Source organism: Pezoporus wallicus, unplaced genomic scaffold (genome assembly GCF_028554395.1).
Source record: "Pezoporus wallicus isolate ANWC-B61680 ecotype Strahan unplaced genomic scaffold, APGP_CSIRO_Pwel_v1 contig_3710, whole genome shotgun sequence".
Taxonomy (NCBI): domain Eukaryota; kingdom Metazoa; phylum Chordata; class Aves; order Psittaciformes; family Psittacidae; genus Pezoporus; species Pezoporus wallicus.
Window position 1 is genome coordinate 2,707,233 of NW_026640315.1, and position 27,857 is coordinate 2,735,089.

At 38.8% G+C, this 27,857-nt stretch overlaps 1 protein-coding gene across 2 annotated transcripts; it reads left to right on the plus strand.

The window, feature by feature from the left end:
- The first annotated feature begins 2,099 nt into the window (after positions 1 to 2,099).
- On the plus strand, positions 2,100 to 27,393 carry SUZ12 (SUZ12 polycomb repressive complex 2 subunit). Of its 2 annotated transcripts, XM_057418449.1 has the most exons (16): positions 2,100 to 2,582; positions 5,453 to 5,499; positions 5,590 to 5,654; positions 10,009 to 10,077; positions 11,962 to 12,011; positions 14,544 to 14,629; positions 16,067 to 16,298; positions 17,072 to 17,174; positions 18,038 to 18,143; positions 19,683 to 19,860; positions 22,237 to 22,328; positions 22,765 to 22,908; positions 23,536 to 23,693; positions 24,138 to 24,336; positions 24,755 to 24,834; positions 25,161 to 27,393. In XM_057418449.1, the coding sequence occupies exons 1-16, from the start codon at positions 2,258 to 2,260 to the stop codon at positions 25,504 to 25,506; spliced, it is 2,280 nt and encodes a 759-aa protein (XP_057274432.1). In that variant the 5' UTR covers positions 2,100 to 2,257; the 3' UTR covers positions 25,507 to 27,393. The 2 variants fall into 2 exon arrangements, with proteins under 2 accessions (XP_057274432.1, XP_057274433.1); XM_057418450.1 differs by lacking the exon at positions 5,453 to 5,499 and having other exon boundaries at positions 2,465 to 2,582.
- Positions 27,394 to 27,857: the final 464 nt, after the last annotated feature.

Consider the following 27,857-nt stretch of genomic DNA (forward strand, 5'->3'; position numbering starts at 1 on the left):
AAGCAGCAGCGGCTTGTAAACAGTAGGGAGGTAACAGTTATAGATTTTAGGCAATGAACACCTTCCAATGACAAAATTGCTGCTATAAAACATTTAGGAGCCTTTCTCACACATAATATGATATTTTTTACCTTCTGTCACTTGACACAGGCTATCACTGACCTCAAGATCAACTCCTGATCATGTAAAGATGGTCTTCATTTGGTGTGCTGTTGCTATCTAGTCTCAGTTCAGAAGATTGTTCCAATGCATCCCAGGAAGTCCCTGGGTATAAGTGAAGAACCTACATGTAAGGTCCTTAGAACCATACAGTGCATCAACCACTAAAGAAATATTCAGCCACAACAAATGAGATGCTGTAGAGAAATTGAGTAGAAGATAAAAGATCAAGAAACTGGAATACTAAGCAGAGACATTATTATGATAAGCAGGATATGATAAGCAGGACTGTGATAAGCAGAATTATGATAAACAGGATCAAATTGTGTAACAGGATATGTTAGAAATAAGTTTCTGTTTGGAGGGAAGAACAAATAGAATGTAGGTGAACTGTGACAAAGATGAATTCCTAAAAATGTAAGGAAATTAAGGTTGAAACTAATTACAGAAAAGGTGGCATCTAAAACATCAGTGTCTGATAAAAATGGAAGGAAAGAAGAGTCATTTAAAGAAAGAAAAAAGCTTAAGGAAAGAAAAGATCTTTTCAAAGTGAACATGAGAGGTAAATGATGCAGTACTAAAAGGGGATGTAACTGAAAAATAACATTAACGTTTCAGATATTAAATAAGTATAAATATTAAGGATTTGTAAAAGACTTACTTATCTTACTGATATATCTTACTTACATAGGGTGTATATACATACATTTTCTTAAAATAGAAGAAGGTTAATAACAGACAATTGAGACATCCCATTAGAAGCCCCCTCTGTTGATAATGGAAGGCACATTTACAGCATGGCTTTGACATACGGTTTTCCTCTTCATACTTATCATTGAGTTAATTTTGGTTAACACTCGGAATTAGGAGATGGTATAGTGCCAGCATCACAGTTGTATCTGGTATCATAACTCGAGGCCGTTTCACACGTAAGCTATTTTTACCTTACCTTGTACAATTACTCTTCAAGTTTAACGAAAGGAAGCAAATCAAACGGGATGGCTGTCAAAGCCTTTTATGGACTGAGCTTCTCACACCGCTGATAAGGACTTGATTAACTAAAGCCAGTGCTGAATTTCCCCAGTGCACTTGGACTCTATTATGTTTCGTCACACACAGTGAGGCAGCCCAAGAGCACACGAATGCCCAAGAGGCAGCCCAAGAGCACACGAACGCCTGATGCTGCGCATGTGCCCGGCCACACGCGGGCAGCTGTCAGGATGCTGAAGGTGGCCACAGTGGCACAACTTTCACTTCCACGAGGGCTCTGAGGTTGTCATTAAGCTGAGAAAGGTGAGGATAAGACTGGACAGAGACATTTTACCTCAGCCTTCAAGTCTCCCTGCACCTGTGAGTGGTTTCTTGTGCTGTCCTGAGGAAACCTCATGCTTCATCAAGGTCAAAGCTACGGGACACTGGCAGGACCTCCCGTCCGACCCAATATAATATATTTTTATACCACAAAACCGATTTATGCTTCTATTCCCACTATTTTGGCTCTTTCAACGACCAAACCCCAGCTTCAGCTGGCATCCCCTCAGCGGCCCCGCCGCGCAGGGGACGGCTTCCCGACCAACAACCTGTGCTGCCGCGGAGGCTGCGGGACAGAGCCACAGAGCCACAGAGCCGCGGATCTGCGGGTGAAGCGGCTGAGGGGTGCGAGGGCAGAGCCGGCGCGGCGCGCGGCGGCGGTGAGGGGCGGCCCGCTCTACCCAGCATGCCCCGCGCCGGAGGGCGAGCGGCCCTTTCCCGCGAATTCAGTTCAAAGGCGGGGGAGGGGAGAAGCGCCAAGCGGCGGAGCGCACGGACCAACCAAACTCTTCCAGAACCATCCGTGCGTCACGCGGGGGCGGGCCCCGCGCCGGCCAATGGGGCGGTGCGGCGCCATCTTCGGAGCCAATGGGAGAGTAGGGGAGGCGGGCGTGTCGTGGTCGTCGGGTTCGGCTGGTCGTAGCGCTGAGGAGAGCGGAGCGGAGGAGACTTGGAGGAGTTGGAGCTCGGCGCTTCCCCTCCCCCCGCCTCACCCCACCCGCCCCAGCCGCCCCCTCCCTCCCCGCTCGGTCTCCGTCCTGCCGGGGCCCTCTCGGGGGCCAGGCCCATGGCTCCTCAGAAGCACGGTGGAGGTGCGGGGCCCAGCTCGGGCTCCGCTGGCGGCGCCGCCGGAGGAGGAGGAGGTGGCGGCGGAGGCGGCGGCGGCGGCGGCGGGGGGTTCGGGGGCTCCGCTGCGGCGGCGGCGGCGGCTCCCGGCGGCAAATCCGGTGGTGCCGCAGGCGGCGGCGGTGGCGGCGGAGGAAGCGGCTACTCGGGCGGTTCCTCGGCCTCATCGGCGGCGGCGGCAGCGGCGGCGGCGCTGCCCCCCGTGAAGAAGCCGAAGATGGAGCAGATCCAGGCCGACCACGAGCTCTTTCTTCAGGCCTTCGAGAGTGAGTACCGGGCCGGGGGAGGAAGTGGGGGCCCGAGCCGGCGGGACCGGCTGGGGCCGCCGCAGAAAGGGCGGGAGGAGGAGGGGAGGGCTGTGGAGAGTAGGGGCTTCCGGGGGTAAACATGGTCGGGGGAGGGAGGGAGCTGGGACCGGGGAGGAGGGCGAAGGGGAGCGGGGCTGGGGGAGGAAGGGGCTCGGCCGGGGAGGCGGGGGCCCGCCGGGGCTCGGGCGGAAGCGTGAGGTTCGGGGGCCGGTGTGGGGCAGGGCGGTGAGAGGCGCCCCGGGCCGGGGCCCGCCGAGCGGAGGGCGGGTTGTGTCTGCGCCCAGCCGATGAACTTGGTTGCTCAGTAGTAGCTCCCATCAGGCTTTCGGGGTGGCTGCTGGCTCCCTTCCCTCCTCTAACAGCCCTTGGAGGCACAGGGGAGTTGAGAACCTGGAGGCTCTTCTTCCCCTTTGGCGACTGCCATTGGAACCCCTTTCAGGGGCAGGATGTGATTAAGACTTCACTGTACTTGGTTTTTCTTTGTCTGGCCATAATTGTCCCTTAGTTGAGATTTCATATTGGAAATTGACCTTTGCGACCCACACATCACCCTGTGGCAGTGCCAGATAAGAGGAGAATCCCCTTGGATGCACCAGAAAGTTGTTTATGGAAATCTGCTTCGAAAGCATAGTGTAGCAATAGACATACATTGTACTGAAATATTTCTGTGCAATTGCTAGGATTTGAAGGAAATTTTTAATGCCATATTAAATACATGATCCTGTTTTAGGATTGGTGCTGTCACCGCTTATGCTCGCTTGCTATAGACAGTGACAGTGTTTGAGAAAGCATTGGAGTTTTTGGTGGTCTGTAAAATCCTTACTAACGTGGGGTCCTTTGAATCAGCCCTGTTAACAAAGCTCTGTGTTCAGTAAATACAGTACTGCAAATAGGTCAAGTAGCAAATGAGTTCTAAGAGGTTTGTTCAGTGTCCGCGTCCAAGATGCAGGGGAAAAAATTCCCTTGCCCATGCCTCAGTCTGTCAGATAGATCTGTGCAGGTAGCGATCAGGAATAAGTTAACATTGTAAATGTATCGTGGTGTGTTAGCTCCACAGTGTGAATTTTATGGGAAAACTGCAATAAGTACATAATGGATTAAAAAATCCTAACAAATGTAGTATCGAATCACATTCTTCCTTCGTGTTTTTGCCCCTTTTCAAGGTCATATGCTAGAAAAAGATAAGGATTCGTTTTAAGCTTTTGCTGAATAATAAGCACTTGAGAAACATGTCTGCTTGCAGGATGAAATGTGTGTTTCAGAGCTTTTCTACTTGGGAAAGCTAAATTTGAAGCAGCAGTGTGCTGTCTTTAAATTAAATTACATCCTTGTGAGTGTAATTTAATGTTTTCATACCTGTCTGAATTCTAATCGTGTCATGCTTTTTTGGAGACTAAAACCCCCCGAGATACTGCTTTAAAAGTTGTGACTACTTTACATTTTCACTTTCTAGCAAAGTGCACGTTGCTTAATTTCTTTCTTTTCCATCTTTCATCTTGATGTGAAAAACACAGATTTCATTACAATCATTTGCATTAAGCAGAATTTTACTGGTTTTCATCAGGCTTCTGAAAGGAAATACTGAGAATTCTAAGATTTCGTTCTCTAATAATAATATGTCTCTCTAATAATAGATTCTTTGGGGTCTTAACGTTCGTAAGTGTTCATGAGGCTGAATAGTATCTTTAAAAAGTGATAAAAGATATAAAATGCTGTCCTCCTTCACTTTTAATCACAGAATTCCATAAACTAAAATAAGGTTTCCAGCTGTTTGAAATAACTGTTTTGCAGTCATCTGAAAATAAAAAGTTTTTTATTTCTTAAAAAATAGTTGTTTGTTTTTCTTTATATGGGAAATGGAGGCAGTGTTAACAGCTGTAGCACAGGAATCAAGGTGTTCTTCATTCTGTTTCTCATCATTTAATGTGTTTTATCAAGTCATTTCCTAATTTCTTGCTGGCATAACCTAATGAAACAGGCTTTTATTTCAGTGTAAAAAGGGTGTATTTCAGTTTAGATTGGAATTCTCATTAGATATAACCTGATCCAGACAAAAACCTTTTTTTGTCCTGATTTAACTGAATTGGTTGAAACTAAGCGGAAGCTCCTCTTTTCTGTAGGCAAGTCTAGATCTTTTGAACTTTGGTTGTTTCACCTATTTCAAACGATGCTGCCCTTTCGTGTCTGTACTGCACACAGTTGTATTATCTTCCTTCTGATTGCTCTTTGAAGCAGTGGTTGCTATACCAGAATCAACGTTTTTTTCTGATCCTATGAACGTAAAAAGGTTTTGGAAATGAATTTCTTCTTGTAGAATGATCTGTAATGTCTCGTAGTCAACTGACAGTCTCTGTTCTTATTTTGGTACCTTGTGCAAGTGACCTTGGTACTTTCCAGAAGGATAAAACAATCAGATACGAAATTGACTATGTAAATCCAGTCTACTCTTTTGGTATTGTATCACGCATGCTCCTTAACTTTGTGAAGAAAATTTACCTATTTGGTAATAGGTTGTAATAGGTTGAGGTTTTTTATGATAAAAAGCCTGTAAGAAACATACTTTGTGGAAAGCAAGAGCAGTCATAGTTGTGACTACTGATTTATGGTAGCTTAAACAAGAACTTGCTTTGTGTTGTACAGTAGGTAGAGTAACTTTTCCCTTGTTAGCTTGGAGTTATTTGGACATCGTGGTTCTTCATTTAAACAGTGACTTATGTGATAATTATTTTAAAGAGCAAAAACATGCTAAAAAAGATATTTTTATATCAATGTAAGGCTCTTTCTGGAGGTAGAAGGTATGTTGGATAACACGTATTTCTTTTTCTTAGAACCAACACAGATATACAGATTTCTACGTACCCGGAATCTAATAGCAGTGAGTAATTGGTCTTTATCGCTCCTTTACTTTGGACTTGTAGGAAATTTTAATTAAAGCATAACCCTTTTCTTTGTTTTCCCCCTACAGCCAATATTTTTGCACAGGACCCTCACTTACATGTCCCACAGAAACTCCCGAACAAATATCAAAAGGTAACATTGTTTCTGAAAAGTAATCCTGAAATGTCAACCCAGTAGAAGTCCAAAAAATAGTGGAGGGCGACCTCCTCTTTTCATGTGGTGTATCAGGCATGACCTTTTATTTTTGAAGAGCTTAAAAAATGTATACATCATTTCACAATTGATTCTGAGACCTAAGAAGTTTTCTGCAATGTGAAGGGTGTGTGTGACTTCATGCTTGTGACTCCTATTGGTAGTGGGAGTACTCAAATGTGGAGAAGTATCTATAGAATCCTTAGTAATTGTCCTGTTGGTTTTCTGTTTTCATCGAGAACTTCTTAAAAAACCAACCCGAGCTGTTGTAATCAGTGGTGCTTGATCATAATCACATGAAACATTTTATTTTTAGGAAAAAAACACAGAACTTTTGGTTTTGATATTAACATACATAAATACTGCAGAGTGAAAAGTGTGTGGTGTTTGCTATTTATTAGCAGAATTGCAAAGTCCTTTCGGTTACTTCCTCTTCACTGAAAATCATTTGTTAGTTTGGATTTTTCTGTAGCCTGAACACTTACTTAAAAATAATATTTTAACATTGAAGTTCTTAATGCCTTGGAACAGTTGCTGTGGGACAGAAATACTTAATCATGAATGCTTAATGAATGGCAATAAAATCTGATTATGCAGACAATTCTAATTTAAATTTTGTATCTAAGGAAGATAGTCTCTGAATGATATGTTGAGTGATAGAATTTGCATGGTTTTTTATTTAAATATAGCTCTTATTTGGCATTCTTGGGTGTTATTTAATGTTCTTGCCATTAGCTATTAGTGCCAATATCACTTTTCCTTCAAACTGAATTCAGAACGTACATCTTCATGTACTTAGGACAAATAATGATAAGCCTTATCTTTTTTAAACTTGAACTTGCTGCTTACTTTTTCTTTCAAAAGTTGCCAAAGTGAGTATTTTGCTTATTTTAAAATAACTCGGAGCTAAATTTTAAGGAATAATGTTCAGGTTGGTTTGGGTTTTGTTTTGTTTTTACCTTAACTAGAATTGTGCAACAGGAAGTTTTTGTTTATAGCTTATGTTAACTTCTAGTTGATTGAAATGCGTATGTTCTACCTGAATCCGTTTCTTTGGATATCTGCTCTAGTTGCTGGGAGACAAGAAACAGTACTTTTGCATGTACATTGTGTTGTCCGCTGTTCCAAATTCCTGTTCAGATTCAGCTGCACAAGTCATTTCTGTCTGAAAAATAATGATTTTTTTCTAGTTCCCTTAACACTTTGTTTTAGAACTGGGATTCTAGGTAGGTAGTGTTCTAATAACAGACATTAATAGCCATTTCTCTCACTAATTCTGACAATATTGAAATCATTCTGGTAATTAGGTCTAGGAAGATTTAAGTAAAACACTTCAGTATGTTTCCTTTATAAGAACAAATGAATGCATCAGAAATGAGGTAGCATAATTGGAGGGATTAAAAACCCCAGAAAATACTTGTGAAGTGTATTGTTCCCCTCTCCCACATTTCCATACTGTCTCAGTACTGTGGTCCTTCTCTTTCAGCCTGGTTAAAACCGCAATAGTTGTAGTTTAAAGTTAGTTTAGACTACTTAGATGTAGGGGCAAAACAGTCTCAACTGAACCTCCAGAGGGAGGTTAGCAGGGTAGTTGTTTGCTGATCTGTGCTGGTAAACACTTTCAAATATGTGCAAGACCTTAACTGTCATTCTTTATTCAATAGAAGTAATTAAGGTATGTGGTGATGTTAATCTGGTGGAAAAGGGGACTTTGAATATCCAAACTGGAGTAGAAGGATCTTCTATAGGCTTATACTAGGAAAAAAAATACTTACCTGGCTTCAGTATAGTGAAAGTGTATTAGTAGAGTTCTTGTTGCAAACAAGTATCTTTTGGAACTGCATCATTGTTAGCCTGCTTATGTGGGCCATGACTATACATGTATCTTTATTTATTCTCCCTGGAACTTGTTAACTTGGCCATTTTTAAATGCTGATCATTGTTTTAATTGCCATTTCCGTAACCAGCATCATACATACATAAAGTATAAAAAATTTACCTCCAAGCTTTATAGAACTTAACCTATGACAAGAGTAATTATAGCTCCGCATCTTTTATCTCTATCTCTACAGTAGTCTGAGAAAAATGACAGATTTTATCACGTGGAGGCAGGGAAGTAAAACTGCATTTTTACCAAGAAATTATCCATTGATGTTGATCTGTGTGTTTAATACTTGAGAAAGTGTTTCTAAAGACTAGAATGCGTATAGAGAAGCGTTGGTAGGCAGTAAGTTAATATGCATGCGTCAACTTGGGCTAAAAAGGTATTGAAGTTGCTGCTTATCATTGGAGAGGTGATACGCTTTGGTCAAGTGATCCTTGATGGAGAACTGAATTGGGCTTTCAGCCTATAGGTCTGTCTTCAGGTGTTATTGTATTGTTAGGCCAAATGATGGCAGTGGAAATAAGTTCCTAACTCTTAATAAAAAATTATTTCCATGCAATGAATAATTTATTTATTGACAGGATAATGGTATGCTGGGATGTGACTTTTAATACTTTGCTAATTATTAGTGTGCTTGACTGGAATAAGAGTGGGTGGAGAAAGGAATGTGCAAGATGCACATACTTGTAGCGTAAGCAAAAGCTGTCTTAAAAACCCTGGGTGTTAGAGATGGTTATTACTTTGTTTTGTCTGATATATGTGGGACCATAAAAATAGTAGTTTAGAGGAAATTTCTGTCATTTTGAAGTTTTCTTAAAATTAAAGGCAACAATTTGGATTTAATGTGGTTATTTTGTTGCAATTTTTATTTTTTTCTGAGAGATCTTGTTTTAGGAGGACTCTCTTCTTGTGTTGACTAACCTGAGTTTGAAATTAGGAAAGGTGGTGTCATTGTTCTTTTTGGATCAATAATGCTCACAAATATTAAATGCAGGCTGTGTCAGATACTGGTATATCTTATGAAAGATTGTTAAACTTTCCCCCATTCCTGAAACATGTTTGTCTCTTAGCTGGTTTCTGGCTCATATTCCAGTCATGACATAAATTTGCTGTAGAGCTCTTTTAAGCAATTCTCTAGTCCGAAGAAGGCTACTTACTGTGCTGGTTTTGATGAGCTTGGACAAAGTGAATGCAGAGATTTTTAATTTCCTTTTTACCTTAGAATCTGAAACTTTCCAGAAATTCCTCTTTTTAACATCTCTTGCTTCAAAGCTGAGCCTTGCAATGTGCATTTTAATAATCCCACATTTTAGTGTAGGTGAGTCAGCTCTTGAATCTGTCATCTCTGAACCTTAGGCTGAGTAAACCTCTGAATCAGTGATTGTTTACTACACAAATCATAATGATTTTTGTCCTTGTTATCTGGCTGTAGCCCTGTACTTGTGTTTCATGTCCAGGGCTACTATTAGTCACCATGCGAATGGTAACTTAGTCATTCAGATGCATTTCATGCTGCATGTGGACAGCGTATGACATCAGTCAGGATATTTCTGTAGATGATGCTTCCCACATCCCCAGACTGTGTCATCGTTGTTCCCTTCACAAGAAATCCAGCATTTGGCAACAGTTTATGTTCTTCTTTCTTCATTTTTCTGAGGCATAAATGTAATGGAAGGATGCCCTCACAGCTCTGCCGTTGTCACTCTAGTGCGATTTTTTTGCCATCTAGGTCCAAGCATTTATTTGCCTTTAAAGAAAAAAGGCTGTTGTGGAAACCACTGAACAACTTCTGTTCATGAGTGAACTTTATTTAGTAATGAACAATAAATTGTATGTATGGTAGAACAGGCTGAACATACGAGCGTGAACAGACTGATGTCAGAATTATGGAGAGAAATAATTTGAAGCGATTATTCTCTGTGACATTGTTTCCCGTGAGTGTGCTCTAGAAGTAGCTTCAGAATTCGTTGATTTTTGTATCACATCTATTTAACATAACTTTGTGGAGAAAGGCTTTATCTTATAGTTAGGTGGTTTGGTCAGATGAGGATTTAAGTGTTTTTCATTATTATCAAGTTTAAAATAGTAATGACTGAAGAGTTGGCACTTAAATTCCTAGTAGGTGTTAAGTGTCACTAAAGCAAGAAGACTTTCTTTGACCAAAGGTGAAATGTGGTTAGGCATGGTCATGGTTTTAATTCTTTGTATTCTTTTGATGCAGCTTGAGAAGCTGTATTGCAGCTGTGTCCCTGCAACATGGGTGTGCTACTATGTATATAAAGGGTGCTTTCTGAACAGAAAGCTAACATTGTATAGACAGTTCTAGATTAAAAGCCAAGTCAAATTTTCTTGTTGCATATGATGGAAGTAGTGGCTGTATGAAACTATTCTTTCTGCTTTTCTTCACAGGAAAACATTTAAAGTAGATGACATGTTATCAAAAGTAGAAAAAATGAAGGGAGAACAAGAATCTCACAGGTACTGTCCTGCATATGTATTTGTGTGCATGTGCTAAATCAAAAGTCTTTGATAAAGTGATAAGAGTAATTATTAGAAGCAAGGTACTTAGTGTTTGAAATGTTGCTTCTGAAATCTTAAAATGGGTGTTTGTGCATTGGTCACTTAAAAACTTCAAGAAAAACAGTATCAAGCTTTCAGTATTTGTCATGCTGTTTCTTAAAATGCGAATAGAAGCCTCAAATAGGTATTTGCCGCGAGTAGCTTTTCCTACTGCTTAAATAAAAGGGTATGAAAAGCATGTTCGCTGAGAAGTGATGTAATATACAGAATGTTTGTGATGAGTGTGATAGATGATAACCATAACAGGTTTTTTTAAAGTGCATCCTTTCTGTATAAGTTAAAGCCTGAAAGTCCTTGTGACAGTGTATATGATGGAAATTAACCTATCAGTTCTCAGACTTTCAGAATAAGCTAGTCTGCTGTTCAGTCAGGGATCAATTTTGGTCCTGCAGGTTGGCTTTGTGTTCTCTTTTGGTGCAAAAACTGTAGATGATTAGCCAAAACCCTTTAATGTGCTGAATAGATGGTGAAATGTAAAGCATTCTGGACATTTTAAAGACTCGCCTAAGTTGCTGCAATGTGTGAAGACCTGTTGAAATTGTTTTTTGTGGTGCTTGCTTGGCTTTTAACCAGGTGTTCTTTTTCCATAGTGTTTGCAAATAGACTGCTTCAGAGGCAGCCATGCTAGATACAGTTTAGTGTCAAACAAACATAAATTTTGTGTTCTAAGAAGCTGTACATTTATTTTTCTTGATTATCTTTTATTGCATATATTGTGGGTACTTGCTAGGTAAATATCTTTGTTTTAAGGATAAGGATCATGTTGAAATAAAGTAGAGTATTGATTTGTGTGGTGTTTTTTCTGCTTTTAAAACTATTAAAATTGTACTTTAGTCTAGAATTGGTCTGGAAAAATAATCTGGATGAATGATGCAAGTTGCTGTAGACACAGTCTTTTGAATCCTGAAACTATTGGCACTTTGACTAATCCTGTCCTTGCTCTTGGAAATGTTTGTGTTTAAAAATAAGTGTTGAATCTCGGGTTTTATCTTCCTGAGAAGTCAGTGAAGGTGATCAAAGTTGTATCTGGAGTTATAGTGTAACAGATGATACCTTGTTTAGTACTGTGTACTTCAGAAACACTTAAGTGGTTTTGAAACCCATTGTACTCTAGGTGTATGAATACTTGCTTTAAGCTGTTATGTGTTCTGAATTTAACAATTTGAAATGAAATGCGTCTGCAGTCAGCGGAATACTCTTGAGAATACTTGAGGCTCTGAGCTGCGGTGCTGCGAAACAAACCAGATGCAGTTAATATTTTGATTGTGTATGTCACGGATGATGTGGACTTGATATGACTTGCAATCTTTTTTCTAAGGCAGTAGCTTCCCCGTTGTAAAGATTCTCCTCATCAAACTGAAAGTACTTGTTGAAAAAAATTCATTATCAAGCGCATGGTTCAGGGTGAAGTTCTAGAAAGTTTACACCAAAATTCTTCTCTGTTGCTGAAGAATGTCTGGGAAATGTATCTGCCTGCCTGTGAAGGCAAGAGCTCGTGTTGACAATTCCCTGCTACTGTGGGGTTTAAACCTCTGATTTTAATTATGTGTCAAGTCACAGAGTACACAGAGACAGTCAGTCTCTTTAAGAGAAAACTGGTCTACGACTTTGCATCAATTACAGTTGCTGTATCCAGGCAATTTGCAAGTTAGAAAGAAGGACCACATCATTATAGTTCTGCCTCTTGTCTAGGTCTGTCCTGAACATCAGAGAATGGAGCAGCTGCTATGAGAAGAAAATACTCATTTGTTCTAACATTTCCTTTCTTGTTTTTCTGTTTAGCTTATCTGCTCATTTGCAACTTACGTTTACTGGGTTCTTCCATAAAAATGGTATGTTTGCTAATTCCTTCATTGTACTGTTTCTTTGTATAGAACCTTTGAAATTAGTGTAGATCTGTGAGGGGAATAGTTGAATATTTTTAATATTGGCTGTTTGGACACAGATTTTAAGTTAGTTAAGCTCAGGCTGTCCCATTAGTTATAATACTTTCAGTAGCACTTGAAATATGTTGGAGAGTAATTATGATGTTAAGCAGATGAACTTCAGGGGTTTTAATCAAAACAGTGATTGAGAAATACTTGAAGTCATCATCCATTCAAACTGAAATAGGCCTTGAGGAATTCCTGAAGAAAGTAATTCCATGGGAGTGTGTCTTTGGGGTGTTTGAAATAGCTTTAAAAACCCCCAAACCCCAGGCTTGAAAGTAGTTAGAAAATTTAGGTGGTTTTAATTTAAAACAGAAGTGTGAGAATAAATTTTGTCAAGTAGAGACTAGAAATGAGGCAAAGGCCATGTCAGTGGTTATAAAAGCAATGGAAATGGTGGTGGTGTTACTTGCAGTCATTTAGTTGTATCTTTTCTGCGCGTAAGGCTTTGCCTCTCAAAATTGGAATATTGGACTTCACAGAAGAGAATGATGGCTTCTGTTGCTTTAATGGAAGCAGTGGTGACATGCTTTGTGCTGTAAACTCACTGTCTTCTTACATCCCTAGGAAAAAAATAGATGATTGTCTATTAAAATGAAGCAGCGTTGCTAATTTTTCAGTTAAAAATATTCTGAATGGCAAATTAGTCTTTGGATGTACAAGCTAATACAATTCATGTAACAGGTTCTGTACCTTTTTCTGGATGCTGCTACCCTCAAAGTATCTTATGCTTAACCAGATCTATTCAGTAAGTGTTTAGATTTCAGAATCTTTTCTGTATTAAACTGTAATGTTAGTCTGAGAAAGTTCTTAAAATCTGTAGATTAGGAACATTCTGGATCTTCAGAATACTGCTGGCCTGAATGGATAGTATTCGTCTTGTCTCTGCTCTCAAGAGCTTCATGTTATATGTTACCTTCAGTATTTAAGCTGGGAAACCAGAAAAGATTTTGGGGCAGCTAATGCTAAGAATAGGGAAGTATAGAACAAAGGGGGAGGGAAGGATATGCTGTTGAGTTTTAAAATACCCAGTGGATAGGGTGGTTGTTCCATAAATTTTGCCAGTAGTCCTTTTTCTTTGAGCAGCCTGCTCTAGTGGGAGGTGTCCCTGCCCATGGCAAGGGTTTGGAACTGAATGAGCTTTAAGGTTCCTTCCAACCCAAACCAGTCTGGGATTCTTACTGCTTTACTACTACATTGTGATATTACACAGACATGGGCTGTAGTAGATTTTTCAATATTCAATGCTTTATATATTATTTTTATATATATATAAATATATTTCTATAAATAGAAATATATTTAATACTTTCTGTGTGTTTTTCAATGTCCAAGTTGTGCGACTCTGCTCTTTTCATTTCAAGAGAATACCACAAATAGAGCCCGATGGTCATTTGTACCATAGAAAAGTATATCACTAAAATAAGCAATGTATGCTGTAGTGAATATTAAGTACAGGAAATATTTAAATTAAGCTAGTGCAATTAACTCGGTCACTTGTCTGAATAAAAATTACTCTAGAAACTCTTGAAACTGAAGTGTGGTTTTGGTTACCCCTCCCTCCATGTGAGATGGACTAAGGTGATGCCATTGTGCTTTTTAAATTAAGCCCACACTGATACTTCTAAGATTCAAAAAGAGCAAAAATAATTTCTTATGGACTCATTCAGTTTGGGCTAATCATTGTGTGTCAGCATTTCTTCTGGAAACTGTTCTTTAACCATATGTGTAATTGGATTTTATCTTTGTATTTCTTCCATACGAGGTCGCATTTTCAGATAAACATATATCCATGTTATTAAACGTTCTCTTACAATACGATGACATTTATTTTGTGAGACAATTCTTAACTCGTATTGCTGATCCTACTGCTGAGACCGTGAAGGCAGGTCTTACTTTCTAAGACTTTTTTTCAGGTTCAAGAGTCCTTTAACAGCTATTCTCTATATACTTAACCTTGCATAATATTTAAGGGGTATTTATTATTATTTTGGTTTTTTTTTTTCCCCTATCTGATAGCATCTGGATGTAAAGTTTTGATGCAAACCAAATTCTAGGTTTGCAAACTGCAAAGGAAAGAAAATACAGGAACTAATGTGACTCATGTGTAACTAGTGTATTCTGACTTGCCTGAAATCTACTAGTACCCTTTTACTCTGCTATAAACCAGTTTTGACAATACCAAAGGTAGCAAGCTTTGACACTGGTGATCAACTATGCTTTTAAATCTGCTAATGTTAGAACAGGTAGGTAGCATATGTTCTCAAGTGGGAATTTGCACTAAGTCTGGGGAGAATTACATCTTAGAATTTGGCTGGAGGACTTTGTGCCTAAGGTACCTATGGTTTAAAAATAGATTTACACCATGTGCAGGTGGATTTACACCACTAGATAGATCTTCACCTCTTTCAAAACTGAAAATATTTTTCTGTTTAGATAAGCCATCACAAAACTCAGAGAATGAACAAAATTCTGTAACCCTGGAAGTACTGCTCGTGAAAGTGTGCCACAAGAAACGAAAGGTAAAGATGATTTGACAAACAACTAATATACATTAAAGCAAAATGATTACCTGATTCTGGAATATGTAATGAACATTGCCATGCAACAAGGTAATGGTGAAATGATGCTTCTGTTGAGATTTAGTCTAAAATAAATTAGTTCTTAAAATTGTTTTCTATTGACTGGATAAGGGATTCTTAAGAAGCAGATATACATACATACATACATATATGTATATGGGTGTTGCTCTACTTTATGAGGAAGAACTGGAAGTTTTAAGAAAGGATTCGGCTTTGTTCATTGGATTCCGCTTGCTTGGATGTCCGACTTGCTCATTGTGAATTTCAGCCACCTCTATTTTTACTTCAATTTTTTGCATCAAATCATTAAAATATTAATTCTGTTGCTATGTCCAGAGGCTAAAGTAAACCAGGCAATCACAAAAATCATCGAATAGTCTGTCCCTTGTATTCTATGCCTTTTTCACCTTTGAATTAAAAGGAATAAGTTGTTTTGAATTCTTCAGTCATCTGCCAATTCCTGCCTCTTTCCTTGCTTTTTCTGTACCTATGTTTTTTACATCGATCATCTCGTTTATTGCAGATTTTAGCTTCTATGAATCATAAACAATTTTTCAAGGCATCTTTAAATTTGCTTGCTGTTTTAGCTGTGTTTGTTTCACACCAGTTGGCAAATTATCTTCACAGCTAGGGGAATATGGGAGGCTCAGTAACACATGCTGTAATTTTTAACCAAAAAGGGAAAGATTGCAGTCAGAACTTTCTATATTTCCCCTGAGAACGTTAAGCTTTTTTAACACATTTTTAAGAGTTAATACTGTTTCTAGCCAATTTTGTTACTTGCTAGGGTATGGGTATATATGATAAAAGCAGGAGGTGCTGATGGTTATTTGAAATGCTTTCCTGCAAGTTGCATACTTAGGCCATTTTGCTTGTTTTTCCAATACTACACAGTGTTCAATGATCTATTTAAGAGATACTGAATATAATAAATCCTAGGTAAGTGGTTCTTTATCTCCCAGATATTACAAAGTGCACTTTGTAATATTGGAAGGAGAAGCTAGGAAGCCCTTGAAATATATATATATAACCAAAACATTTAATTTCTTTAGGTAAACAGAATTAAATTAGTATTAATGGCTGCTCTGCAATCTTTCTGAGTGCCTCATGTTAGTGTTAATTTAATCACTTAGAGAAAGATGGCTGCTGCCAGAAGTGGTTATAAAATGCCAGTTTTATTTACACATTCAAATCTGTGGTTTTACATTTAAAACCTGGGATTGTTACTCCAGATTTTTTAATTTACATCTGTTACAAGGCTTGTTTTCAAAAAGATGGCAGGATGAGTACAAACCAGAAATGATGTAAATTTTAATACTTAATATCTCTCCTTTGTATTCTAAAAACCTAAACCTTAGCTTGCTTTCTTTCCTGCAGGATGTCAGTTGTCCGATAAGACAGGTTCCTACAGGTAAAAAGCAGGTGCCTTTAAACCCAGACCTCAGCCAAATAAAACCGGGCAACTTCCCATCGCTTGCAGTTTCCAGCAATGAATTTGAACCAAGCAACAGCCATATGGTGAAGTCTTACTCATTGTTATTCAGAGTAACTCGCCCAGGAAGAAGAGAGTTTAATGGACTGATAAATGGCGAAACTAATGAAAACATTGGTAACTTGAGTCTTTATATATGCTTTTACAAAGGTTTCTCTTGCAGGCATATATTCAGTTGTCTTGGTGTGCAGCATAGGTCATATCCTGAGAAGGGCCAGTAATAAGATGAGGAATTGGCTTTCACTTGTTTTCAGTCTTTTTCAAGATGGAGATAAAATAGAGTTGGCAGCTAGAAACTATGCTTCTATTTTTGTGTAAGTTTAAGACCAATTTTTACTGATATTTCATGGTGAAGGTGCGAGGCAATGCTGTTGGGAGGGTGGGTAATGTAAGAGAGCCCTGTGGTCACTGTGACTATCATTAAACCTCCAGCAACACTGATGACTACTGACTCAGCTGTAGGTGCTGGCATGGTGTCTCATCAAAACTGACTAGCCAATAAAGAAAACAGCTTTTAGAAATTTGTTGTTGTTTTTCTTAATCTTATCAAGACATGATGTGTTCTACCCTCGGAGAGCGCATGTAGAATGGAAAACTTTCTCACTTGTTTATAGCTACAAGAGGAGGAAGATCAAATACCAAATCATTTATGCTGACAGAGTAGTAAGAATAAACCCTAAACATAGATGAACATACCAAAAATATGATAACGGTTAAGCTAAGTGCTCCTTCTGTTGCCATTGAGGTGTTTATTAAATACTGTGTCCTTTTCTGTTGTATGGCACATCTGACATTATCAAGTCACTTGTATTCTACAGTTGCACAGAAGCTGTTTGATCTTTTGAATTTGTGTTTCTATAATAATGGAATACCATATTTGTTGTGTACAGATGTCAATGAGGAGCTTCCAGCTAGAAGAAAAAGAAATTCTTCAAATCGTGAAGATGGGGAAAAGACATTTGTAGCACAAATGACTGTATTTGATAAAAACAGGTAATATTATCTAAAACAAATACTGTTTCTGTTAATAGTTAGGAATTTGTTTAGTCTTAAATCTGTGCTTTGTTTTCAGTGTTGGCTGTCCTTGGCTGCATTTTTAGCTGGTATTTACAATAAGAGCTTAGGATTGTTGTCTTAAATAAAAACTCTACAGGTTTCATAAGGCGCATTTTATACTTAGACCTGTTTAGTGACACCTGTAAATAATTCCCTTTTATGAACTTATGCATCAGATTTTCTCCTCAGGTTTTTGACAGATGTAATTCCTTGGTTCTGTTGCAGATCAGTCACAGCGTAATTAAGAAGTAAAACAAACAGTCTCTGGAATATGCTACTGCTTACATTCTATCTGGTGGCATCATTTTCTCCATGCCCAGATTCCTGCTGGTGCAGTCACAGATATTATTCTGCTAGCATGTAAAGAAGAGATCAGTTGTCCATTACTATGGTGAAATCAAACAAGTAGTTAAAATCATATTGGTCTGCTGGAACAGAACAGTTATTGCTAAAGCAGGAAAAAATGAGATGATCTGGGGGGGGTGTCATTCTGTTTTTCATTTATTGTTTTCTCAGGAAGATTCCCATCGCAGTATTAATCGTGCATTAACAGTAGCTTTCCTACGTCTCTTGGAATCGCTTGGATGGAGGCTTTTTTGTCAAGTGTTTGACATTAGGCAGCTTTTCCATTATGGATGGTGTTCACCTGTAGGTTTGCACTGAAATGCCAAATAAATTTGCCTGAAAATCTGCCTTTTTAGGTTCATGGAAACTTAATACTGTGAAATATATTCTACATTTTAATAAGCAAACAGTAAAATTGAGCTACTTTACTCATAATACATGGTTTGCCTTGACAGACGCTTGCAGCTTCTGGATGGGGAATATGAAGTGGCCATGCAGGAAATGGAAGAGTGTCCCATTAGCAAGAAAAGAGCAACATGGGAAACAATACTTGATGGGAAGGTATGGATTGTTTTAGTGACAGAAAGACCTGTCGCCTTAAAATGGTCTGAATTAAGGTGGAACACAATTCAAAATGCAGTCAGTGATTGTTCCCCTGAAAGAGGATCAAATTGAACGGGAAATTGTACTTCTTCAGGATGTATGGGTATAAGTTTTAATTTAGCTCTCAGTTTAGGAAGGCTTTGGCTATGATCATTAATACAAGCAGTGTTAGCTTCTGTAGGTGTGGCAGCTGTCTCTTTCAATGACTTGTGAATTTGTCTTATAAAATCACGCAAATTCAGTGTTTATTACTGTAAAAAATTCAAGTTGGACAAATCAAAAGGAACAAATTACAGAAGCAGAATATTTTGAGGAAAGAAAGAGGAAACCAGAGCTGTCGTAGGTGTGATCTTGTACACACCTTAAGAGAATGCTGATTAAATTTAGTGATGAAGGGAAGGGGGTGTGCACAGAGAAATTGTTGACTGAGATGAATCAACTTGATGTAGTGAATGCAGGTGATTTAATGTACTTACTCAGTCACATGCTCCTGTGTTCTGGGGGAGTATTGGTTGTAGTGACTGAGAAGAATATGAAAATTCTGTGTGGTTGCAGAGTAGTTGTGTATTAACGTGATTGTATAATTTTGAAAAATAAAAAAGAGATGATCCAAAGTGGATCAAAAACCATAGTTAAAAGCTCTAGTGTCCTGTTCAGCCTTTATCTGGTATACTGCTTCCGATTCTGTTAAACTGTGAGCCAGAAATTGGAACAGAAAACTAGAAGTGGCTCTTAGGGAGATCCTAGGAAGAGATCCTCCACATGTAATGGTAAATATATATATATATATCTCTAAATTGCTTTAATTTTGCTCAATTCATACAGGGATATGATTGCTGTCAGTTGTTGGGAGAATAAGAGAGGGTTTTCATACTCCAAAGAGAAGAGACAATAGTCATGGCCAATGTGTTTATCACCCAGATCTGATAAGCACATTGCCATTGGCTTTCTATCCTTGCAGTAGCATTTTTGTAAACTAATGAGACTTTAAATATAATAAAGAGCTTTTAAGATGGAATTCGGTAATCTCATTGATAAATTTAGGGTGTGATACTTAATAATAGGAGTTTGTACTTCACTCAGGTTAATAATAATGAAGAAATAGAAGTAACTTGATAACTGAGTGGAATATAAGAATATAACCACAGAAGAATATAACAATGGCATTTCTACAGCAGACAGTGGTAGTGGTACAGTTTTTAAAGTTTGTGTATTAATATACAATGCTGGGCCCCAGAATTAGGAGTAGGTGTGAGTAGAAAGAGAAGTCCGTGGGCAACAGGCTGGTGGGTAATGATGCAGGAAACTGCACAGTCATCATCTTCAGCTTTTCTTTCCTTGTTTTTTTAGTATGTCTAAGTGTGTATGCTTATGTTGAGAACACAAGGACTTCAGGTGATTAAAAAATTACATGTCCCCATTCTGTGTATTCTTGTACTTGGGTTTGTACATGGGAAGACACCAACTCTGCTGTTTTACTTTTGATTTCCCCCTCAGAGATTGCCTCCATTTGAAACATTTTCTCAGGGACCTACACTTCAGTTTACTCTTCGTTGGACAGGAGACACAAATGATAAGTCTACAGCTCCTATAGCCAAGCCTCTTGCAACACGGAATTCTGAAAGCCTCCCTCAAGAAAACAAGCCCAATTCTGTTAAACCTACTCAGACTATAGGTAAGCGAACTTTGGGTTTGCTGCTGAATAATGATTTGTGTAGCACTTCAGTGAGTCAGAAAGCCTGAAGCACAGATGCAGCTACTTCAGGTAATCTTATATATGAAAAAGCAGAAATGAATGGGCTTTGTATTCTGCATTTTGAACATTTTTAAGGTAAGTTTAAAAGCTAAAAAGTGGCATCTTTGAAGTCATGACAACATTGAGGTGATTATAGACAACACTCATAAAGCCTGGTGTGAAATAGAATGGGGTGGAATCTGTGAGTAGGACTTACAGGATTGTCTGCTTTGCTCTACTCATTTTAATTACTGTTCAGTTTAGTTCAGTTGCTTAATTTCAAATTTATTACTGTGTTTCTTCCTTGTTATCCCACAGCTTAGCTTAAAAAAGCTACTACTCAATACTTTTGATACTAGATAGAAAAGGCACCTTTGACCATTGTGTCCTTTTTCTTTGATAGCAGTTTTCTGTCATATTTAATCTGAATTAGTGGCAGGGGAGCTGGCCTGGATACAATCTTTCTTTTGTCCTGCTCCAGGTTGTTTATAACTTCAGCTTGGAATGTTGTGTTGGCAGGTAAGGCCCTGGGACAGCTGGAAAACTTAAACTGTACAGAGGACAACAGGCTGGTCCTGCTGTTTAAATACCTATGAACATACCTAGGCCCAACTGGCACCCGATTCACTTCAGCGTAGTCAGTAGTCCCAGGCTTGTCAATAGACTGGGACTGTGTGGTTAAGGAAACTTCTAGATCCCTATTACAGAAGTAATGATCGGTTGTGTCTCCAGGCTTAGTCCCTGGGGTGTTTTAACTGAGCTCAGGGATTGCAGGTATTTAGGATGAATGGATGACCACACACAAACATGGAAGTATTTCCAATAGAAGAAAGGCAACAGAAGCAGGGAAGTACTTGAACTTTCACTGTAAAAGTTACTCTGTTTTCTCTTTACTTCCTCGTTCCAGGCCTCCTGGTATTTTAGCTTCTTGGAGACCTATATTGTAATTTGTTAGGCAGGTTTTGTGCTCAGACTTGCAAAAGAAATGGCAACATGTTGACTGACTCAAATGCAGATAACTAACACTTTGTGTTAGTTAGCTACATAATAGATACAGAGGCTTTAGGGATGTGGCACGGCTGTATTGCTGATGAACTGATGGAACCTATTTTTTCTTGAATCAGAAGATAAGTATTTTAGTCAGATGGTAAAGTTACAGCAGGAACCACCTTCCAGCATACAGGAATGTATTGTGCAGTGTTGTGGACTGTTTGATGGTTATGCTGTTTTCAGTCTCTGAATACCAAGAAAAGAGGTGACTGAAAGTAGTAGGAAACTTCTATCAGAGGTTCTGATAGTAAATGAGGAAGATCCAGTGCCTCTTTCCCAAGGGTGTGTGAATTTGGTGTTGTCATTTTACTTTGGCATTATTCCCAGGGCAGAGCAGTGGAATAAAAACATCAAAGACTTTCTAAATGTGGCAGCTTAAGCTTTACTGTAATTACAAACTACTCAAAGTAACTGATCTGTGGAATTCTAATTGCTCTGATGTGGTGCAGGCTGAAGTGTGAGGCCTCCACTTTTTCATACAGAGAGAGGATGAAATTTCTCTTGTTCTCCAAAATATTACATATGAAATAAACACATCTTCTAAAATGTCTTGTGTCAGTAGAGATGATAGTTGTTTTGCCAGCTTTTCACCACTCAGAAGCAAGTAGGTGTCATTATTTGGTTTCTCCTGAGGTTAGGTTTCTAAACCTCCTTTGATGTGTGGGGTTTCTTGTTAATTGTATAGGATCAAATAATCTTACTGAGATTAAAGTACATGGAAGAGGCTCAGAGGCAACTGAGCACTGCCATTCCAAACAGGAAGTGTTTGAGGGGTAAGAGTTAAGGGTTAAAGTTTCAGTTACATATTTTGTGTGATACTTGCATTTCACACTGTTGTCTGTTGTGTTACTTGGCAAACTTCTGACATTGAACTTGAACTGTATTTGCAATGCAGCCATGAAAAAGCAGTGTTTTGTTTTTTTTTATTTCCCAGCCACTGCTTTTAGCTATACCTAAAGAATTCTCTGTGTGAATGGGGTAAGAAAAATGCTGCTTGTTACCTGAGTGCTTAAGTTACCTGAAGGGTTCTTCAAAACTGAGCTACATCTGGTGTTCAGATGTGGTGGGTTTGCCTGTAGGTTGGTGGAGGAAACTGAGTGTCAAGACTTCCTGGTTGCTGATAGGAGCTGCTTAGGTCAAAGTACACTGGAGTAACCAGTTTTCTTAAGCAGCAGTGTGCCCTGCTCAGAACTTCCATACTTGGGTAGAATAACTCCTTTATTTTCCCTTTTCACCAAAGAAACGTATGTCTCTGTGTGTTTTCAGCTGTGAAAGAATCGCTGCCAACAGACCTTCAAACAAGAAAAGAGAGAGATGTTTTAAATGAACCTCGACAAAAGTTGAGAATATTTTACCAGGTATTGAAAATAAGCATATGGGGGGAACTAGAATCTAAGCACTTCATGGGATTAAAATGCTCATTTCCAATGGAAATTTCCATCTGCCCTTTCAGTGGATGCCTTCAGGGGTCTCAGATTCACATATTAGGAACCATTCCACATACTATTTCTTACAGGAAGTGTTTTTGAAAACTAATCTTCCTGGGGGCACATCTGCTGTTCCAAAATACAAAGGACATCTCTTGTTAGACATCTGGAGGGGGACAGGTGGTCTCCCTGTGGGGGAGAAATTCTTGAGATACCAGAGTTTGAGTACACTGAGCTGGTGTAGTGTTCCCAAGAACTTACTGTAGAGGTCTCCTGAAACTAAGTCCAGTTTTGGTTTGGGGGTTGGGAAGTGAATCAGTGAAATGCATTTGATGCTAATAACTGCCTATTGCTTTGTTTGCATCAGTTCCTCTATAACAACAACACGAGGCAGCAGACTGAAGCCCGGGATGACTTGCACTGCCCGTGGTGCACACTGAACTGTCGGAAGCTCTATAGTTTACTGAAACATCTCAAGCTTTGCCACAGCAGGTTTATCTTTAATTATGTTGTAAGTAACTTTGTACTTCAGCAATGTGAAACACTACACAGTCTGTCACAGATATGACATATGCAGTGATTCTGTTGCAAGCCTGTTCAGTTGTAGGACTGTATCTATAGGTTAAATGCAGCTTCCTGTGGATGTTTGCGTGCTACATGGGGGAGAGAAATTGTGGGTTTGATTGTATTAATATATATATATACAAAAATAATGCCAATCACTGGAGGATGAATTCTGACTATAGCTGCTGTTTGTGCATTGATGTGCTTTTATGTGATGCAGACAGCGATGTCATCTCCATTTGGTTGGGAGCGTCTCCAAGCTTTAGGAAATCCAGAATGGCTCTAATTTCTAGGGTTATCAATTTTCTGCTGGTATTTTCCTTAATATTATAATTAGTTCTGTTCTGAATTGTTTTATATAAAACAATAAAATGGTGCAGAGCCAGGAAGCTTTAGTATAATTTGTTTCTAGAGGTTAAAGTTATTTGGGTGTTGTAAAAGGAGACTAGAGCTGTGTTGTGTTATTGATAGGGTGACATTTAAAGTATTCAGAATTGAAAAAAGCTACTTGTATAAACTGCCTGATGTATTCTCATTCCTGTTCACTAAGTACCTTTGCAATTATCTGTTTTAGTATCACCCAAAAGGTGCTAGAATAGATGTTTCCATCAATGAGTGCTACGATGGCTCCTATGCAGGAAATCCCCAGGATATCCATCGCCAGCCTGGGTTTGCCTTCAGTCGCAACGGACCAGTCAAAAGAACTCCTATCACACACATACTGGTTTGCAGGTAGGGAGGTGGAAAGCAAGGTCCATCTGTATTTGTGTAATACAACGTGTGGACTGGAGTTTTGAAACCCAGGGATTTGTGAACGTGTAGGTCCACATGGACTGTGTTAAATATCACTGTTCTTAAGTGCAGTGTTTTACAACTAAATAAACTAATTGAAGGATGATAACTTTGCTTGTGATTTTTCTACATCTTTTCAGTTGAGGTACCTATCTTTTTAATTGCCTTGTCCTAAAACTTCTCTTCCCCAAAAGATGGAGTGTGGGTTGGAGCAGAGTGTTGGGTGTTTAATGGGGTTTATTTCATTGCTGGCAGTTTCCTCTCCCATGACAGTTTTGCAAGCTAAAGCTTAGAAAAAGAACTGGTATTAACCAATTACAGTTCTTAGTAATTTCATACTTTAGATAATGGTTAAAAGCAGTCACTTGTTCTACCTTCTGCCAGGCCAAAGCGTACGAAAGCAAGTATGTCAGAGTTCCTTGAGTCTGAAGATGGAGAAGTAGAGCAGCAGCGAACGTACAGCAGCGGGCACAACCGGCTGTATTTCCACAGTGACACGTGTTTACCTCTGCGTCCACAAGAGATGGAAGTAGACAGTGAGGATGAAAAGGACCCCGAATGGCTGCGGGAGAAAACCATTACTGTAATTATTCCATTTATACCTAATTGCTTTAAATGGATTGTGGTTTTTAAAAGCTGGTCTGCAGTTGTTGTAAGGAACAAGCAGGGATGTATTATGAAAATGAGCTTTAAGAGAATCTTGTGATGCTGAGCCACTGATGATAGAAATTCTTGGTATTTTCAAGTATGCCTGTAGTTGCAAAGCCAGCTCAGTCACCTGCCCCAGCGAGTTCTCATTGTTTTGGCTGGTTTTCTCCTTCAGAGAGGAGATGCTGGTATCACAGGAGTGCACAGTGGGGTGTGCATAGATTATGGAAGTAAATAAGTGTACATTCTGTGATGTATAGGTGGCAGAAGTTGAATTTTAGGTGTGCCTTGGCTCCTTGTCAGCAGACATGTAGTTCTGATGGGTGTGTTTGTGTCTTTTGTCATTTCTCCAGCAAATTGAAGAATTTTCTGATGTTAACGAAGGCGAGAAAGAAGTGATGAAACTATGGAATCTTCATGTTATGAAGCACGGGTATGTTACTGTGCTTAGTTTTGATACAGATAAATTATATAGAATTGGTTGACCATTTTGCACTGCAGTTCACTAAGTACTTAAAATTCAGTTCAGTTGGTTAGGAAAAGGTCAGTAAAGGATAATTTAGTAACAAGATTACAGTGTTTGTAGTTCTTAATTGTTCTTGTACCCCATAGCCCTGTGCCTGTGGAGAGAAAAAACACTGTAGATGTTGAGACTGAAATAGAGGGTCAGTGTAGTTATATTGATAAACAATGTCATAGGGCATCTTTTTGTGTCTGAAAGCGCTCTACTTGCGTAACGCTGGCTTTCTGGTCTGGCAGGTTTATTGCTGACAATCAAATGAATCATGCCTGTATGCTGTTTGTGGAAAACTACGGACAGAAAATAATTAAGAAGAACTTGTGTCGAAACTTTATGCTCCATCTGGTCAGCATGCATGACTTTAACCTCATCAGCATCATGTCCATAGACAAAGCTGTTGCCAGGCTCCGAGAGATGCAGCAGAAGTTGGAGAAAGGAGAATCGGCCTCCCCAGCGGATGAGGAATCTTCTGAGGAACAAAGTGGGACGACAAATGGATATAGTGAAAATAATCTGAGAGAGAGGATTTCGGAAATGGATGGCATCTCAGGTGTCACAAAACAGAGCAAGAAACAGAAGCTCTGAAGTCAGAGGTCAATTGCCATTCAACGGACAAGCATTGAAGTGACATTCTAGGGTGTATGAGCTTGATAAAGAACTACACACAGAAATACAGAGATTCCAAACAGGCACTGCTGGATGGAAATAAATGATTTCAACAAGGATATTGTTTTAACAGGGTTTCTATTCAGTTAATTATGCAAGTACTACATGTATATCGGTTTTGGTGATGTAATGACAATATTCTAAGAGTTTGAGCATGAAGAGCAATATGAAAATCTTTTTGTAATTTTAGTAATTAGTGTCTTAAGAACTTTATGGAATTTACATAATTTAAATATATGTAAAACCGTTTTTATATTAAGATTTTTGCATCTGTATCTGGCTGTTTTTCCTACCATGAAGTTGTGGAACAGCGGGGAAGGGGGATTGGGATACAGGTACTGCTTTACTTCTGTAGAAATTCTCCACTTAGCTTTTTGTGAAAACAAGGTCTCACTATTTAAAGTTTAACCTTGATCCTTGTATTTGAAATCATTTATCAATTGGTCATAAATTACAAAGTAATGTTTCCTTACACTAAAACTATCAAAGTTGGTGAACTTTAGCACTTCCTTTGTCTTGTGCCTGTTTGGAGAGATCTTGGCTTTTCCTGTTACAGACACAGTGAAGTCCCACCTTGGCTTTTTGAGGTTACCAGCAGTTTGGTTTTCGTGGATAATTCTGATGTATTGATCGCCCAGTGTACCATTTTAAACTTGAACATTAGCTCCTTTATATTTTTATTACACATTTACACAGCTACACAAATGATTTGATGTGTAAAACTCTTTTGACCAGGGTTCCACATCATAGTGTGCCATGCTAAAGCCCAGAGTCCATAATCAGTACGTAGGCATTACATGGATTAACTTCCTCTGAAGTTCATGCCTGCTGTTTGCCTGAGCACAGACTGCAAGTCCAGGCCATAAGGTTTAGCTTTGGCTTTCGAGATGCCACTCTTGAGGGAAAAATGCACTGTAAAATTGGACCAGAAAATGTGTTGCACTTCTTATGTAAGTATTCTGTGATGTATTGTATTCAATACAGATACTAAGATGCTGACTAAACTATATTTGAGCAGTTTTGCACTGCTGTTAACACATTTTATGCATACGTTTACAGATTTTTTCCAATGGAAAGTGGTTTCACTACTGGTACAGTATCAGCACCGAAGGGTTTATTCCAGCAAGCACTGTGGTTGAGTGACATCACCTCAATTTTTTATTATCCTTTAAAATATTGCATTTTTCATATTCTTTATTTATAAAGGAACAATGCTGCTGTAAATACAGGTATTTTTAATTTTTTATTTCATTCCATCACCATGAGATGCAGTTCCCTGGTTGTTGAAGGGGTAAATAAGCTTTCTAATGGTGTCTTCATAAATTTATAAAATGTAAATACTGATTTTGATGGTCCTTAAGATGTGTTTTAACTGTGAGACTATTTAACTAATGGTGTGGATGTGATTTGTCATCCAGTATTAAGTTCTTAGTCACTGATTTTTGTGTACAAAATAAGAAAGAGGGAAACTGCAGCTTTCATTACAACCTTCTTGAATTTGCCAGCTCTCTTGAGTTTTAGCAAACTCCAAGTACGCCTCTGGATCGTCCATCGAGCATTTCTCTCTGGCTTTAATTTGCTAAAGCTGTGCACATATGTAAAAAAAAAATAGATTATTTTAGGGGAGATGTAGTTCTAGAATTATTGCTTATGTCATTTCTTAAGCAGTTATGCTCTTAATGCTTAAAAGAAGGCTAGCATTGTTTGCACAAAAAGTTGGTGATCCCCCCAAAAATAGTAATGAAATTACTTCTGTCCAGTAAACTTTGTATGTCATGTCAATTTATAATAAAAGCTGAAAAAGTCCCTTTGTTTTCTATTTATAAAGATGCCTTTTCTATATGTACCTTTGATAAGAGTTTGAAGATGCCATGTAAGCTGGTTGAAAAGAATTGGAATGGTACAGGAGATGTAAAAGTAAAACCCCAGAACAAGAAGCAAAACCAGTTCAGTTGTTGAAATGAAACATTGTTTTTACATTAAATGTTTTATTTGAAAGAGGCTTTTGTACATAAAGTTCAGTAATATAAAATCTGCCATGATGGTTGTCCAGTCATTGTGTGTGCATGCAGAAAGGCCACAAGCAGCGCCTTGTATTAACCTTTTCTTCTGCATGCCTTCTAAAATGTGAAACCGGTTCTTCCTTTGCCAGATGTTACAATCTTAACGTTCTGTCCAGTCTTTTTGTTATATTTAAGGTGTCTCCATAAATTGCCAGGTTTTCAGTGAGATTATCAAACCTTTCATTCTCCTGCCTTGGGGGCAGAGCT